Source organism: Sminthopsis crassicaudata, chromosome 2, assembly GCF_048593235.1.
Source record: "Sminthopsis crassicaudata isolate SCR6 chromosome 2, ASM4859323v1, whole genome shotgun sequence".
Classification (NCBI taxonomy): Eukaryota; Metazoa; Chordata; class Mammalia; order Dasyuromorphia; family Dasyuridae; genus Sminthopsis; species Sminthopsis crassicaudata.
Window position 1 is genome coordinate 543,095,960 of NC_133618.1, and position 17,348 is coordinate 543,113,307.

The 17,348-nt window shown below is 35.3% G+C and overlaps 2 protein-coding genes and 1 long non-coding RNA gene across 3 annotated transcripts in view; 1 reads left to right on the plus strand and 2 right to left on the minus strand.

The window, feature by feature from the left end:
- The window catches only part of APH1B (aph-1 homolog B, gamma-secretase subunit), a 32,757-nt gene extending 31,960 nt beyond the window's left edge, over positions 1–797 (minus strand). Inside the window, exon 1 of the mRNA XM_074294893.1 lies at positions 442–797. Within this exon, the coding sequence (XP_074150994.1) occupies positions 442–554 (113 nt within the window). The 5' untranslated portion in view covers positions 555–797. The remainder of the gene's footprint in view (positions 1–441) is intronic.
- A 142-nt stretch (positions 798–939) lies between these two features.
- On the plus strand, positions 940–11,190 carry LOC141558138 (uncharacterized). The gene is made up of 4 exons (XR_012486975.1): positions 940–1,318; positions 6,673–6,875; positions 9,410–9,452; positions 9,771–11,190. It is a non-coding gene; the product is annotated as an uncharacterized LOC141558138 (long non-coding RNA).
- A 2,536-nt stretch (positions 11,191–13,726) lies between these two features.
- The window catches only part of RAB8B (RAB8B, member RAS oncogene family), a 66,272-nt gene continuing 62,650 nt past the window's right edge, over positions 13,727–17,348 (minus strand). The window contains exons 7-8 of the mRNA XM_074294894.1: positions 15,489–15,539; positions 13,727–14,539 (exon numbers count right to left, since the gene is read on the minus strand). Coding sequence (XP_074150995.1) covers positions 14,447–14,539; positions 15,489–15,539 — 144 coding nt within the window. The 3' untranslated portion in view covers positions 13,727–14,446. The remainder of the gene's footprint in view (positions 14,540–15,488; positions 15,540–17,348) is intronic.

Consider the following 17,348-nt stretch of genomic DNA (forward strand, 5'->3'; position numbering starts at 1 on the left):
CTTTTCTAGAGTTCCTCTGCAGAGTAGTTTCTACCCCCATCCGAACCCCGCCGCTGGGGGAATCACGATTTATGAACATCCCAGGAGAAGGGATAACGGGATGTTTACAGAAAGCATCCCGGGCGTGGGGGATGGGCTCTGAACCCGCAGCTCTCTTTGGACTCCAGATCCTCTTTTTAGGAGCAGGCCTCAGAGGAGGCAGAGAGCCCGGCGGCCCCTAAGGAGTGGCCCCCCGGGGGATCTCGGTTCTCTTATCCCGCCTCCTTCCCACACCCCAAGGCCGCAGGGCCAGTCCGAGCAGGCAGCCCGGGCCCCTCGCGAGGCCCGGCAGCGTTGCGCTGCGACGGAAAGCACGGAGAACGCCACGGGGCCAGGCCCGGCTGGGCTCGGGTCGGGTCGGGTCGGGTCGGGCCCCCTGGGCCGCCTCAGCCTCGGCCTCACCCGGCGATGAGGAAGATGATGCGCAGCGGATCAGATGCGATGGTGAAGACGTAGAGAGCGAGGGCCGGCCCGAAGGCGATGCAGGTGCAGCCGAAGAACACGGCAGCCGTCATGGCGGCCCGGGGCTGCTGAGACGGAGGCGGAGGAGGCAGCGGCGCGCGGCTGCTAGAGGCGGCCCAGGCTATGCAGCGCCGAGCTGCCCAGCCTTCTACCGGCGCGGGACGGGGGCGGGGGCGGAGGAGGGGGCGGTGTCCGGCGAGGCCCAGGTGAGCGGGCGGCCAACCGCACCCCCCTCACCCCCACCTCCGGAGAGGCAGCGGTGTTTCCAGAGGCTGCCGGCTGCAATGCGCTCACCTCGCGCTACAGCCGGCATGTAACCCCGCCCCCGCACGCCCCGCCCCCGCCCTCCGCCACACGAAGGTACCTCCCCCACCCCGCCCCGCCCCGCCCCGCCCGATGTTCCAGGCTCCTAGCGGGAAATAGCCACTAGTGCCTGGCGCGAGAAACGTCACGGGGGGTGGGGAAGTCTGAATTTGGTGGAGTCATTACCTTAACTGTAATCACTAGGAACATCAACGCTGTAAAGGAGAGGAGGAGGGGTAGTATCTGAATTTGGTAGTCACTACCTTATATACATTTACCGAAAGTGCGAGAATTGGTCTAATTGGAGTGGGCGGGTGCGGTTGAAGAGGAGGTAATCACTACCTTTACTCGTAATCACCGCGTACACAGTCTTTGTCTCTTGGGAGGAGGGCGAGAGGGGGAAAAGTCCCCATCAGTCAATCACGCAGCCTCTACCCTGGCGGCTTGCTCCGGAAACTGACGCATTGAAGACGAAGAGCTCGAGGGTTGCAGAAGCACGGTTTTCTATCCTAGGGTAGGCGTATCTAGTTAAAAAATATTTTTTAATAACTATTTCAGTACAACTGCTTTTCTTTGTAATCCTGAGCTTTTTATTTGATGTCTTAAATTTTTTTTTTTTTGAGAATAGGACTCTAGGTTTCACCAGATTTCTAAAGGAAATCCATGACCATTGTCCTCATTTTTTCGCAAACAAAATGGGGAAGCAGGCTTTCAGATGAAATGACATGTCAGGCTTACGTAGGGCTAAAGAAATAGCAAAGTTTGCAAAGTGCAGTGAGTCATTCTGCCTTTTTTTTTTTTTTTTTTTTTGGTTCGAAAATTGTGGCATATTGGAGCTTCACTAATGCTGTGCTTAGGGATCCGTGCTCTCTTCTCTAATTCTCTGTCTTACACATGAATGGGTATAGCATAAAAATATGAAATATATTTAACAAATGGTCTGAGCTTTGTGGGAATTTTGAACTACTTAAGCAGGACAAAAAGGCCATTTTTGTGGACTATCTGTACTTCGTTTCTTTTCGCCAACATACATAAAATACAAGTCCTGTACTCCTTCCAGTCTATGAAGCTAGAGAGCCATTAAGTTGTTAAATTCTATTATTAGTTTTTATTATTAACGTTTCTTGAAAGGAAGTGAAGCAGGAAAACATAATTTTTCCCAATTTTACTGTCATAATGAAGATTTAATGCTAGGAAGGTCAAGATGGTAAGAAAACTAAATAAAATCAAACTTATTAAGTTGTTAAAATGTTTTCCATTTGTTGGAAAATACAAGCTAGTATTGAATGGAAAACTTAAGGAGTGGGGATAGGGAGGTGAAGTTAGGAGTAAATTTACAGCAGTGTAGGAAATTTAACAGAAACTTATTTCCAAAATTTGAGTGCATGAATCTGTCTAGTGGTTTTTATTGGGGATGGGCAAAGAAGAGAACTAAAATTTACTAAGCATTTACTATATGCTGCTAACCGCTTTACAAATTTATTTTTTGTTCTAAAATTAAACATCATAAATATCTACATTTATAAAGTCTCTGAGTCATCATCTATAAAATAATCATTCTCAGCTCACACAAAGATATTAACTGCAATTTATAAATTCAGATTATTCTCTTAGAGTACTCAAAAGTAAGAGCTCAGAATTATAGTTACTTAACATGGCAATTTTTTTTAAAAAGAAAAAAAACTATCATTCATAATTATTGAAAAAGTTATTTTTGCAAACTGAGAAGGTAGTTATTAAAAATAAATCATGGGTCATTTCAAAAAAGTTTGCATCACTGAAAATGTCCAATGAAGCATAAGAAATATGTTCAAATGACACATAATGGAAATATTTGTTTCTCCAAAAAGTTGGCAATTAAGACATTCTAGGAAAATAGGGTTAAGGTTTGGCTTGAGTACTTAATGTTTGTGGTTCTTTTGTGTCTGACTCTTGTGACTCTGTTTTCTTGGCAAAGATGTTGGAATAGTTTGTGATTTCTTTCTCCAGTGGATTAAGTGGGTAAGTGACTTGCCCAGGGTCACAGGCAAGTGAGTAAGGCCACATTTAAACTTTCTCAACTCTTAGGTCTAGTACTCTATATATGGTGAGCCTCATAGTTGCCTCCCAAGATATATCAATAAGGCCTTTTAAAACATTGTTAGGAGAATTTTGTTTTCTTACCATCTTAACCTTCCTAGAATTAAATTCTTCATCATGACAGTTAAGTTAGTCAGACAAAATTATGTGAGGTGTTGCCACCACTTCACTTCCTTTCATTTCAACAATCATTAAATGCCAACTATATTCATAGTGCTATATTCTGGGAATACAAATAATATATGCAGACATGCCCTAAAGAAGCTTACAAAAGAATCACAAGAGATAAGAGGTAGCTAAATGAGTACAAGTTAGAAAACAGTAAGTACATATTAACTTAAGGGTTTTCAAAAACAAAGCACTTTATTTCTTATAAACTGCAAAATACTATATGTATAAATATTTGCCATCATCATTTGAAAGCGATGGTACTGACCAAGGCATTACTCATTGATCTTTTTATGAGAAGGTACTATTTATTACCATCAGGGGGTAAAGTTCATGATGACCAGGAAATCCTTCATGTAGAAGAGGTTTTCAGATGCCTCTACAGACTCAGTTGGGAATCTCATTTTCAGCAAAGTTGAGTGGAGTTAACTTGGTAGATGGGATGACAATCATCTCAGAGGATTATCAAGGCTGCCAACTGATATTGTGTGGAGAACATTGTATTAAAAATGGGATTTCTCAATTCTTTTAACAGTGGTGCTAATATATTTGCATGGATTCATAGATTCTTATTATTTCCCTAATAAAAAGGAATGCATCTTAAAAATAACTGGTATTTAGGGTAGAGTTTGTAGCCATTGAACAGATTAAAGTTAACTGGATCACTTGGGAATTAACCTTATAACCTTGGTCTCATTAGTCACACTAGGTACTTTAATGGTACAACAGAATCTTTTTTTTTTTTTTTTTTTAAATCAAATTAACACATGATAATGACAAGTTGTCCTTAAATACTCTTGGAATTAAACTTTATCTTTTATCCAAAGAGCAATACTGGATTACAGAAAAATATAATGCAAGAGGAGAAGGGAATATAATGGGTATAAAAGAGAGAAGTAAGTCATAAGGAAGGATAAGCTATTATTTCATTTCTTTGGAAATTATCCTGATGGTGATGAGGTTAGTGGCAATAAGAGTTATTAATTCCTTGTTTGTTCCATATATACATAGACCTGAAAACAAAAAATATTACCACAAAGCTGTATTTACAGTAGAAGTATAGAAATATATGTATTTTTTTAAAAACCTGCAAAAATGATAGCAATTTTACTTCGCTATATGAGGAGCAGTTTGTGAACACAGGATATTACAAGATCCATTAGGTAAATCAAAGTGCTATTTCATATGATTGCAGAATATTGAAGAAATCAAGTTAATCTTTCCCAGTTAAAGGGGCTAAGACCCAAAGATGGCATGACTTGTTTTACCTATAGATCTCACAAAAGGCAAAAGCAGGTTTAGACATTGGTTGATTGCCAGTGGCTGGCTCAGAGATGACTTGAAACAATTTGGCTAGTAGGGCATCTAAAATATCTTCTTTCTCTAAAATTCTAAACCTATAAATTCAGTAGTCAATTCTGCTTATCATATTTGAAATTCCTTAGTTTTTTTTTCCCCGTGACCATTATTCTATTTTATTTGACAATTAAAAAAAAAAAAAAAAGGAAAGGAGAGCTAAATCAGTTAGCATTAATTAAGAGGGTCTTTTATTGCTTGTATAATTTCTAAATTAGACCATTTATTTTTTCATTCCACAATCATTGTTTTGGGTAGTTACTGTGTGCAAGGCAGTGGAAATGATAGATGGCCTAGCTGTCCTTACAAGGAATTTACAAGTTGCTAGGGAAGATACAAGTCAAAGGCAGACTGTTAAGTGCATAAAAGAAGCTAAAGTGTTAATGAGAGTTCAGAGGAAAGAGAAATTTCTTAGTGGAAGATCAGAAGAGGCTTCAAGGAAGGACTGGCCCTTAAGCTGGCAGGGGAAGGGGAAGGTGAGGACACTGCTGTGTTTAAAGTGATATGAGCAAATAGGATTTGAATATCAAGGCATCAAGTTTGGAGTTAAATGTAGAATAAATAAAGGTAAGTAGGTTGGAATAAAGTTGTAAAATGGAGTCGGGAACAAATTATGGAAAGCTCTGAAGGCCAGAATAGCTAAGGAACTGGAAGATTATTTAGTGTGAGATAAGAAACTATCTTGTTTTGGTTTTGTTGCTGTTAATGGAGTAATTATGTTCAGACTCAAGTCTTCTAGATTATAAGGAGTGTGGAGGCAGGAAGACCAAGAAGCAGTGTAACACAGTAAGTAGAAAGAACAAGGTTTGATGAGGTTTGTCCCCCTCAATTCCTGATGGTGATGAGGTTAGTGGCAATAAGAGTTATTAAAAATCCCCTTTTTGATCAGCTGCAGATTTAAAGTGAAAGAATTCACTTATTCCCGAATTATCAAGTTTATTGTTGGATAGAAAGTAGTTTGCTAAGAGACTGACTTCTATAATGTCAGAGTCCTATTGGGAAATGGAATTTAGTGCTGAGAATCCCTTCTCAGCCAGCAGGGTCCTAGCAAATTGCTTGGTCCTCTGCAAAGAATGAACCCAGATATTCCCCTTTTTAAATAGTCTTAGGGCTTCAGGAGCCAAGGTTCCAAGGATTAGATGATTATCAGTTTCTAGCCCAGATCTCCTATTGGAATTAACAACACTTCAAAGGGTTGTATTTTTTACCAATATTTCTAATTGAATCAAAGCTCTGGCATCCCGGAAAGAATTTATCTGGGGGGATATGCCTTCCCCAGGAGGGGCTGAGACTCCAAAAGGATCACAGATCAAAAAGAAAGTTTCTTAAAGGGAAAAACTTCATTAAAGGAAACAGTTTCTCTCCCACTTCAGTTTGGATTCAGATGACCTAAGATTGAATACAAGTTTAATGTCTTAATTGAGCTTAATATGCTATTAACTGTGTGATCTCTGGCAGATCACTTACTCAGCATATGTTAGTGTCCTGAGTGCATTTGATAAGTTGACTGCTAAGTGTGTTCTAACTCTCAATATATGATCCTATGAGACAAATTAGGAGCATGGTGCAATAGTTCATTCAAGCAAGAGCTGCTGAGAGAGAATTTGACCTAGAATGTAGCAGTGGAAACAGAAGTGGGGTGGTGTAGATATAAGAGATTATAGTTGAAATTATATTTCAGTGATTGGTTACAGGGGGCAGAGCCAAGATGTTGAGTAACAGGAAGAATTACAACAAATTTCCTTCCTCCCCAAAACTCTAAACCCATCTAAAAAGCAGACCAAATCCTGTCAGAGAAATTTAAGAAAAAGTCACAGTGACTTATTTTTCCAGTTCAAATTAGCCTAGGGAGACAAAAGAGATTTGTGAATACTGGGGCCTGGGGGAGGCCAAGAGCTCACTCAGTAGATTTGTCCAGCTCCCAGTAATTAAAAAAAGACTGAGGTTGTACACCAGCGCAAGATCCACCTGGGGTTCCATAACCTCGAGCATGGTGTGCCAACTGGCCAAATTTATCACTCACTACCCAGTTCTGGGTCATAAATCTAGGACAGACTAATTTTTTAAAAATTTATTATAGCTTTTTATTTACAAGTTATATGCATAGGTAATTTTACAGCATTGACAATTGCCAAACCTTTTGTTCCAGTTTTTCCCCTCCCCCAGATGGCCAATATATGTTAAATATGTTAAAGTATATATTAAATACAATATTAGTATACATGTAGGACAGACTAATTAAGGCTCCTATGGCTGGCATTTCAGGGTGAAGAGTAGTCATCGGTCATAGCATCATATGCTGCAGAAAGCCCAAGAAGGAACAAGACTTTAAAAAGACCACTGAATTTGGTAACCAGAAAACCTACTTCATTTTGATTGGTGTGAAGAGAAGGCAGGTTGAAAAAGATTAAGGAATGAGTGGTGAAGAAGTGGAGGCAATGAATATATGACACTTTTAAAAAGTTTGGGTAGGTGATTCCTCAGAGAAGAAGGGTTAAGGGTAGGTTCTTCAAATATGGAAGACCTTAGTTTATTAAACAATGGAGATGGAACCAGTAGAAAGAGAGAGATTGGACGATTAATGGTACAAGACTGGGGAGGAGGCAAAGTCAGAAAAGGGTAAGGGGAGGGGAATGAAGCAAACACATTTTGCTCTTGATTAGACCACTTTGAGATCACTGAAAGCTTGCAAGTATCCAGCCTTACCCTGACATCCTAGATTAGCACAATACTGGACACCTTCAAAAAAATAAGCCACTAGACTCCAACCCAGACCTTTTCTCCAAAAATGTACAGTTAGGTCATAATTTTAAGTTTGAAGTCAAGAAGCAGCCTGAAAATATGAGCAAATAAAAAAGAATTCCACCATATTAAGTTAATATGGTAGCAGGAAATCTAAAAGACACAAATGCAGGAAGAAAATGACTACCAACTATTTACAAGTAAAGCCTTAAAGAAATAAACAACTTGAGAAAATTTCTTTTAGAATTCCTGAAAGAGATGATATGAGAGTTAAAAAGGAAAATTTTTTAATTTAAAAAAAAAAAAAAGGAAAACATTTGAAGAAAAAAATGAAAAAGAAATAAGTTAGGAAAGAAGAATTAATAGTTTGGCACAAGAAGTACAACCCTTGCCCAAGCAACTATAATGGGCTAAATAGAAGCCATTGACTCCATGAAGCAGCAAAAAATATTAACAAAGTCTAAAGACTGAAAATACAGGGAAAAAATTAAGTTTTCTCATAGCAAAAATAACTGACCTGCAAAACAAATCCAGAAGAAAAAAAATCTGAGAATCACAGGACTCCTTGAACATCATGACCAAACATAGAAATAAAAAAATCTTAATAGAAAATCACTCAGATATCTTAGAATCAGAGAACAAAGTAGAGATAGACAAAACCTACTGGTCACTGGCTAAAAGAAATTCCAAAATGAAAACACCTAGAAACATCATCAATCAAATACCAGAATTTCCAGGTCAAAGAAAAAATATTGTAAGCAGCCCCCAAAAAAGAATTCAAATACCAAGAAAGCAGTCAGGAATATCTATGATTTAACAGTCACCATTAAAAAGAAGCAGAGAACTTGGAACACAATATCTTAGAAGGTGAAGAATATGCACTTAACAGCCAAGACTAACTTACTTAGCAGAACTGAGTGTAATGATACAGAATCAGAAATGTATCATTAATTACAAGATCTCCAAACATTTATGATTTAAAGACCAAAACTGAATATAAATATTGAAGTTCAAACACAGGAATAAAGAGAAATATAAAAAGGTAAATATGAACAATAATAAAGAACTAAACTAAGATAAACTCCTTACATACAAATAATGATATAGAAACATGTTCCCTCTGAGTAATATCATCATTAGGAGGTCAAAAAAGATATCTAATTAGAAATCCTAGATTTGATTCTATTATGGCTTGGTAATTTTAAAATAAGGATGGAAGGTGAAGGGAAGAGAAATACATTGTTTGAGAAAAGGGAGAGGAAAACCAAGGAAAATTATCTCAATCAGCAAATGCAAGTTGACATCTATACAAATCTGGAGGAAAAAATCAAAGAGGGTAGCTAACATTTGAACTACCTACTCTTTTGAACTGGTTGAAAGAATACAAACACACAGAGAATGAACTCAACTGGAAAAGGTTAGAAGAGGAAGAAATAGAAGGAGGAAAGCAGATTGAGGGATTAGTCCTGAATAGACTTTAAAAACTATTTGTAGCTCTTTTTTGAGATGGCAAAGAATGAGAATCTAAGGGAGTCCTCATAAATTGGAGAATATATGAAGTGATGTATCTAAATGAGATGGAATACTGTTGTACTCAATTCTCAACAGTAACCATAAATTATGAGTCCAGAGGACTAATGACAAACCATGCTGCCCATTTCCTGATTGAAAGGTGAAGGACACAAAATGAAGAATGAAATAAAATTTTTTCTGGACATGGCCACTGTAGAAACTTGTTTGAGTTGACTATATATGATTATAATGGGTTTTGCTTTTCTTGTGTTCTCCATTGGGATGGAACTTAGCTGATTGAAACAAATACAATTTTTAAAAAAAAGACAGAAATAACCAAGAAAGTACTACAACATAGAGTTAATTGTGTTGTAAATGAAGAACCGTAAAGTTCATAATTCAGAATTTTGTTCCTTATGTAAGAGGCAGGTAGGTGATACAGTAGATAGAGTGCCTGGGGTGCAATCTGATCTCAATCGTTTACTGCCTGTGTTATCCTGGTCAAGTCACTCAACTCAACTGTTTGCCCCAGTTTCCTTTCTGTAAAATGAGCTGGAGAAGGAAATGTCAAACCACTATAGTATCTTTGCTAAAAGAAAACCTCAAATGGTATCATAAAGAATTGGGCAACTAAAAAAATGACTTAACAACCTCTATGTAGCTCAGACTAGATAGACAGAATTACTGTCTAACCAGCACACGTAAATTGATTAGAGAATTAATCTTTTTCTACCTTTCAACTTTTCAGAAATATTTAAATGAAAATGATACTGAATAATCCAAGTTTAGAGGTAAGTTTCATGAATTAATAATATAAAAGGAATAACCTCTTATCTCTCTTGTTTTTTAAATTTTAATTACTTTTTCTGCTAGTTTTCCCAGACTTTATTCCTGCCATCTTTATCCTTTTCCCATGTAATACAATTCAAGTATTTGGTTTTTATTTTACTCATATAACATGACCTGCCAATAATAAAATGTTCTTTAAATAATCATCCCATTTCTTAAACCTTGTCCTACAAAAGAAAAAAAAGTTATAAATCTTATTTAAGAACATTTTTATTTTATTCTGTCCATCTGACTAAAAATAAAATCCATTTCCCTTACAGCTTCCCTGTTCATCTTTACAAGCTTCAAGTATTTGGTTCTCCGTGCAGTTACATTCGGTACTTACCTTTGCTAAAACAGAAATCTGGTTAGGAGACAAGTCCATTTCAATGATCAGCTTCTGTATTGTGTTACTTCATTTTTGTTGAATACTGAGTCACGTGTCAGTTAAGATTTGTTGCTATTCTTGGTAGACTGAAGAAAATTTCAAACAACATTATGAAATGGAATGTATTTCATAATTATGTAGTCTTTATTTTAGACACATTGTTGTAAAAAAAAAAAAAAGGTGACATGGAGTAAAATCCATTTTTTTTCCTTTTGAAAACAGCATCAATATCAGTACACAGTTAATGATTAGATTCAAACAAACTTAACTACATAACAAATCCATTTATCTGCAGGAGTTTTTCACATTAAGCTTTTGGAACAGAGATAAAATGTACTTAAAACACACAAGGGGTAGAGAAAGTCTATTGAAAAATTAAGCTTTTTCTGTTAGATTTTTATTTTTTAGTCAAATACTTAAACTACATATTGCATTAAAGAAATTGGAGATCTATTTCAGCAGTGTCAGTTGTAAATAAACAAAAGGCCATAGGAATGCACTGCAATAATTAAATTCAGTAGAAACTAAAAAAAATGAAATGGAAATTATATTTTTTCTTGGCATAATTAAATCTAATCAAATGTGGCCCAAGCACAAGAGATGAAGTGATCTGAAAGTAAGTACAAATAATTATTTAAGCTTTATTATCTGCATATTTCACTAAATAAAAGTCAGATTAAGATAAATTTCCATATTGAACAAGAAACATCAATTTTATTAGTCTAAAAAACATTTTAACTCTACTGTAATATGATTTTTCACTAACATCCTGTTTCTGTAGGTCACATGTTGAGGCATCCCATTTCTTTCAGATGGTGCAAAAAAGAAGAGGAAATGCTCTTTCTAAAAAGAGACATTTGCAAAGTCAACTACAAATAAATGCCCTACATTTTACATAAGGAAACCAAACATGGTTTTAACTTAAGGAAAAATCAAAGATCATTTTCAAAGCTTAAGTACTAAATTTATATAAAACAGTCTTGCTCAGATGGAAAAAGAAAATCTAAAGAACAAGGAAAAAAATCCAATAAGTGTTTTTCTTGTTGATCATAAATTCAAAACTTTATTAGCCAAAATAGAGATTATTATCATTAAGGACCTAAAAGTAAACTGTAATCTAAGAGGAACTTTTGCAGAAATTTACTTATATTGCACAGCTACACTTTTTTAAAAAGCTGGAATTTTTTTTTTTTTTTTTGCATTATTGAATAGAACATAAATTCTAGTCTAAACCTTGAAATGTCACCTTTTAACATAAAGACTAATGGTGCCTTAATTCAAGGCAAAACAAATAAATCTACTATTCTGTAAAATGTATTAACAGCTGGCTCACCTTTGTCCTACTAGATATTAGAATACTAGTTTTCAAACTGAGGTATAGTTTTAAAAAGTCCTTCAAAGTAAAGATAATAGTCTTCTGAAAGCTTACAAAGACTGCACAAAATATTCATATGGATAGTAAGAAAACCTGCAGCACCCAGGAACTGATGCACAGGCAAAACATAGACTTTATTGTTACCTGTTTTTCTAAAGTAAAACATAGCTAAAATAGGCTCCCAGTGAAACGGTACAATCAATGACTTACATGCTACTTAGAAACAGCACATTTTTCATTGTCTGACACTCTCAGACTATAGTTGAAAAGGTCTACACCAACCATTATAAAAATTAGCACATTGATAATAAAGTGCAGCCACTGAACCACTTAATACTGCTGCAAATATCTGCATTTTACTTTATAAGACCAAAAAATGTTCATGTGAAACTAGAATTTAGTTTCATCAGGGAACAGCCAAAATTATCTGTTATTAAATCCTTCTACAAATAGAAAAAAATAATGTATTATATGAACATTAAGCAAAATGAAATATTTACTGGATCATTTTACCATGCATAAAGTGAAATTTCCTATGGTCTCACCTCAAATTTATATACAATTTAGCATGGCTAGATGTAAGAAAATAGCAAAGACATCTTGTTTTTATACAACAGAGCAAATACCCCAAATGGCTGCTACTTCAAAAAGCTAAAATTTTAGACTTATAACTTTTACAGGCTCTTTCAGAGGGAAATTCATGGAGACTAGATATTTACAAATACAGGACAAAACCAGAGAGAAAATGGAACAAAGGCAAAGCATTCTATTAAAAACAAACCAACAACATTGCTATCCACAGATTATGTCAGTTTTGGTTTGCAGACAACCCCTGAGATAAAAATCAGTATTAAGACACCAAATAGTCAGAGGTAAATTACTGAAAGATAATTACATTCATAAATGGTGTCATAATACTTGCCTTGATAGAAAGCACTTTTACTACCTTACAGAAAAACTTAACTACTTGACTCTTTTCTGGAAAACAGTAAGTACACACAATGATTAGAGATGTTTTTGAACATTTTTTTTTTCTCTTAAAAAAAAAAAATCCATCTGAGTAACAGATAGTGATTTATAATCAGGTTATAAGGAAACCTCATATGTTAAATAGCAACAGGGAGTATTGTTTCATCTAAAAACATCTTAGCAAATCAAACCTATAAAGGTGACTACAAAGTCTTAGGAGATTGATGATTTTTTGTAGTAAGATCTTAACACCAATCAGAAATATCTTTTTGCATATTTACTGCTGATTAAATGTATAAGTTTTGAAACATGGAGATAGATAAACCAGTCAAAGCATCCTAATGACAAATCTTGTTTCAAGCAAAATTCTCTGTAGTTAAAAGCCAATTCATTTTCTTCCTATTACCCCTCAATCATGGTGATAACTAGTAAAGCAGAACAAGTATACAAAGAAAAAATTTCCTAACAAGGACACATTTCATTTATTCATCCTTTTAATCATTCCTTTCTATGTTACTACTTGTGCTAAATACATTGTTGGGTTTGCCCTGACCTGATTTGGCACCTTAATAAACACTAATTTCTCTTATTTCTGCTCCATGAACTTTATCTTATCCTTTAAAAGAATATCTGCAGAGTATAACAGAACCAGTGTTCAATGAAAGAAAGACTGGTAAGCTTCTGGTTGGCTTTGCCCTAAATAACACCATTAACCTTTTTACTCATTAACTTAGAATGTGAACAGATAGAATTAGGTTTTACATCCATTAATAGCTATTTTGAAACTAAAAACAGTGTTCATGTTTCCTTTTTCAAAGGGTATTATTTACTAGAGGCTTCACTAAATCCCATAAAGTATATACATGTTTTTAAAACCCGACTCCCTAAAATTTCCCTGTTATGCTATCTACTCAAGTTGCTTTCTCTTTACACAGGTAAGCTTTCTGCAAGCTAACAGATTATCCTGCTAAGCCTGGTCAGAGTTTATGTTATAAATGTCTGGTATAAAGGAGATATCCAAAAGCAATTGTACATCCAAGAAAAAAATTTTGAGCACTGGCTTGTGGAGGAGTTACCTACATAAGTCACTAAAAAAGAATGAACAAAAACCCCAAACATTTCCAGCCACACCAGTGTGTTGTGTGTGTGTGTGTGTGTGTGTGTAAATAAATTTCTGGGTCTCAAATAAAAGTCAAATTTGGGAGTCAAAGACTTGGACAAAAAATGAGGGGCTAAGGAAGAAGGGAAGAAGAGCTAGCTAAGTTAAAAAAAAAAAAAAATGAAGGGGAGGAAGAAAGTATACTGAGGTGAAGTTGGATGTGATCACCTGTAGAAGATTCCTTCAGAGAAACTCCCCCCAGGAATAAGGATTAGCAACTTGCCGGTAACCTGGGGCACTGACTAGGAGATAAAGTGATTGCTTGTAAATCTTCCTGACCCTGAGGCCAAACCTTCATCCATTATATCACATTGCATCAAAAAATTTTAGAATAGTCAAGTAAAAGTGATTTTGAGCAGTTTTTATAAACCAGGAAGAAAGAATATAAATTTAGAAAATTACAGTCTTGGGTATTCCTAATATCTGTGTGGTCAAATAAACAAGAATGAAGCAAAGCCCTATATTCAGAAGAAAGGAAGAGGGTGTAGCCTCAGTACAGACTGGTGCATTTTCTTGAATTAAAAAAATCCTCATTAGCGGTTAACTTTTCTTTTTAAGAAATTCACATATGAGAGCCCTTCAAAGCACATTGCTACAAATTACATTCCTCCCGATGAACTAGATAAAGTCTCTGAATTTGTGTAAATTTAAAAATTACTCTTTTGTAAACTTCCCTGAAAATGCACAAATCTGTTAAGAACTTCACAAGAGAAAACTGTGCAAATACAAGTATAGATTGTGCTGTAACAGGCAGGGACTAACACTGATGTGCAAAGTTAAAAGAAAGATAGCAGCTTTTGCAACAGGCAAGAAAACAAACAAAAAGTTAACTCCTGCGTGTGTCTCCACTTCACTGCTTCCATGTTTGAGGAAAGGAGCCTGACCTGCTGAAAGGCCAAGTGGCCAAAATCCATACTGTATTTTGTTTAAAGAAGTCTGAGTTCCATGGAGCTCTCAGTGGCAGCTTGGTGGTATTGTGTCTCTGGGGCTACATGACCCTGTGCTTTCAGAAAAGCAGGAAAGGTTCTTCTAGGTGTGCTGCTTTAAGTCCACTATTAAGAGTTTATCAAAGGAGTGTACAGCGGAAGAAACTGCTCTTCTTTGATCTATTTTCTGTTATTTTCACTGGTCCTCCTGTCCCTGGTGAATTGCTATCATTCTAGAGAGAAGAAAATAGAATAAAATTAATAAATGATGTCATATATGTATACATATATTGTATTTAATTTATACTTTAACATATTTAACATGTATTGGTCAAGGGGGGGGTGTGAGGGGGGTAAAAGGAGGGGAAAAATTAGAACAAAAGGTCTAACAATTGTACATGCTGTAAAATTACCCATGCATAAATCGGGTAAATAAAAACTATTTAAAAAAATAAATGATGTCATGGTTTACCTCACAACCCAACAGAAAATTAAGCTATCACAATATAAAGGTATTTGGCAAAAGCTAATTAAGAAGGCAACTTTCAAAATCTTTCAGACTTTTTTTTTTTTAAGACATTGCTATAGAACATTTAGATCATATTACACAGGAAGCTCTTATTCCCATATTTAAATAAGCAAAGAAATACAGAGCTGATGCCTAATTATAATAGTACAGCTAGCATATTTTGGCACTCTAGGATAAGTATCAGTAGTATTATATTCAAAGATTTTGTTCAGTCATCAAATTAAAATATACTACCAGAATTGCCTATTGTATATCATTGAGATACTTTTATGATTAAGCACATTTTAAGACCAGAATTATATGTTTATATAAATGTCTATCATTTAATAATGCATTTCTCTTATTCAGCTAAAATTGAATTGGATTTTTATCAGTGAACCTCTTTGCAGTGCCAAAAATTATTTAATGATGTCAAGAGAAGGAATCATAAAAGCTTCCAGAAAAAGATAAGGATCAATATGCATAGACCATTTTCATCTCTATTACTTATATTCACCTGGATGCACACATCCTTAAAACACCTTTTCTGTTTTTGCTTTTCTCTCTCTACATCTTGGCACAGTGTTGGCACATAGTAGTGAAGTCTTAATAAATGCTTGTTGATTAATTAATAAAAGACCCATGATAAAATAAAAATTATAAAAGTCACCAACCATTTTTCTGTTGAGTTTTGTCATTATATCCCGTGCAAGTGTAAAAAATGCCTGAAAATTAAAAAAAAATCATTACTTATTTTTACACTAATAAAAACATTTTTATTAAAGTTTTTACTAAAACAGGCTCTTGTTCTTTAACCATCTATTTTTGCCAAATGAGAAGCCAAGAAAATAGGTAGATAAGATATCGTTTTGGGGGGGGGGAGGGAAGGACCTCAGATTTTTTTTTCAGTTAAAAAAAAAAGTTTCTAAAACTTGATCTTGAAAACAACAGGGTTTAGTTTCAATGGTCTTATGATGGAGAGGTGCACCCATAGAGAGGACTGTGGATACTGGGTGTGGATCATAACATAGTTTTTTCACTTTAACATATTTAACATGTATTGGTCAACCTGCCATCTGGAGGAGGGGGTGGAGGAAAGGAGGGGAAATTTGTTTTGCAATTGTCAATGCTGAAAAATTACCCATGCATATATCTTGTAAATTAAAAGCTATATAATAATATTTTTTTAAAAAAAGACTTTAAGCAAAGGGGAAAAAAACCAGTATTTTCAGTTTTTTTGTTTTTTGCTTGCATTTTGTTTTCTTATTCATTTTTTTCCTTTTTGATCTGATTTTTCTTGTGCAGCATGATAATTGTGGAAATACATATATATAGATATATGAAAATTGCACATGTTTCACATGTATTGGATTACTTGCTATCTAGGAGAGTAGGGGAAGGGAAGTAGAAAAAATTTGGAATACAAGGTTTTGCAAGGGTTAATGTTGAAAACTGACTTCATATATATTTTGAAAAGAAAAAGCTATTTTTAAAAAATGAGATACATGACAGTCCATGTTTTGGATTGATAGCAGTGCTGTCAAAAATGTTTTGAAAATAAAAAACTTTAAACAAAACAATAGGATAAACTTTTTCATTCAAATTTTCACTTCTTGTCTTTATATTCATTTATAATTTTCCCTGTTAAATATTTAGTGTCTGTTATTAATTTTAAAACTGTAACATTTGATTATTAATAATTTGCAATATTCTTTTCTCAGAAAGCTAAGCTTGAAGAGAAGTCCTATCCACTAAAGTGTGTTAGAAACATTCCAGCTCTTTTTAAAGCGTCTGGCTGGGCCTTACCCAAATGGGAACTTAATTACTATCCTTTTTGTGGTGAAGGGGAAAGGAACTACTGTCCTTGCTCCCCCTTCATTAGAATTTGGGGTTACCCAGCTCATGAAGGAGAAACCAAGCCACAGAGAAGTTGATTGGGGTACCCAGACTGCTGAAGGGAGTTCTTAACTCATGCCCAGAACACATTCTCAGTTGAACCTCCTATAATTAAGTGATTGGGAAGAGCTGAGGGCTTTTAGCCTCATTAAATGTCAATATCTGGGGAGTTTCCTAGCAGAAGGAACACACCTGATTTAAGAGTAAAAGTTTTTCCAAATATGATTAAAAGAACCTATATATTCTAAAATATTTATAGCAGCTCTCTTTTGTGGTGTCAAGAACTGAAAATTGTAGCAATTCCATGTTAATTGGGGAATAGCTGAACAAGTTGTGGCATATGATCATGATGGAAGACTACTACTGTATTATAAGAAATGATGAGTTTAATGATCTTAGTAAAACATGGATAGATTTATACAAAGTAATGACGATCTAAATGAGCAGAACAAAGAGAATATTCTATACAGTAATGGGAATAATTTTAAGAACAACTTTGAGCAACTAAGTAATTTTGATTATTATAAATACCCAAATTAACTACAAAGGACCTATGAAGAAAAATGCTATCTGCATCCAGAGAAAGAACTGATAAATAGAAGTATGTGGAGATTATACATATATAGATATATACATAT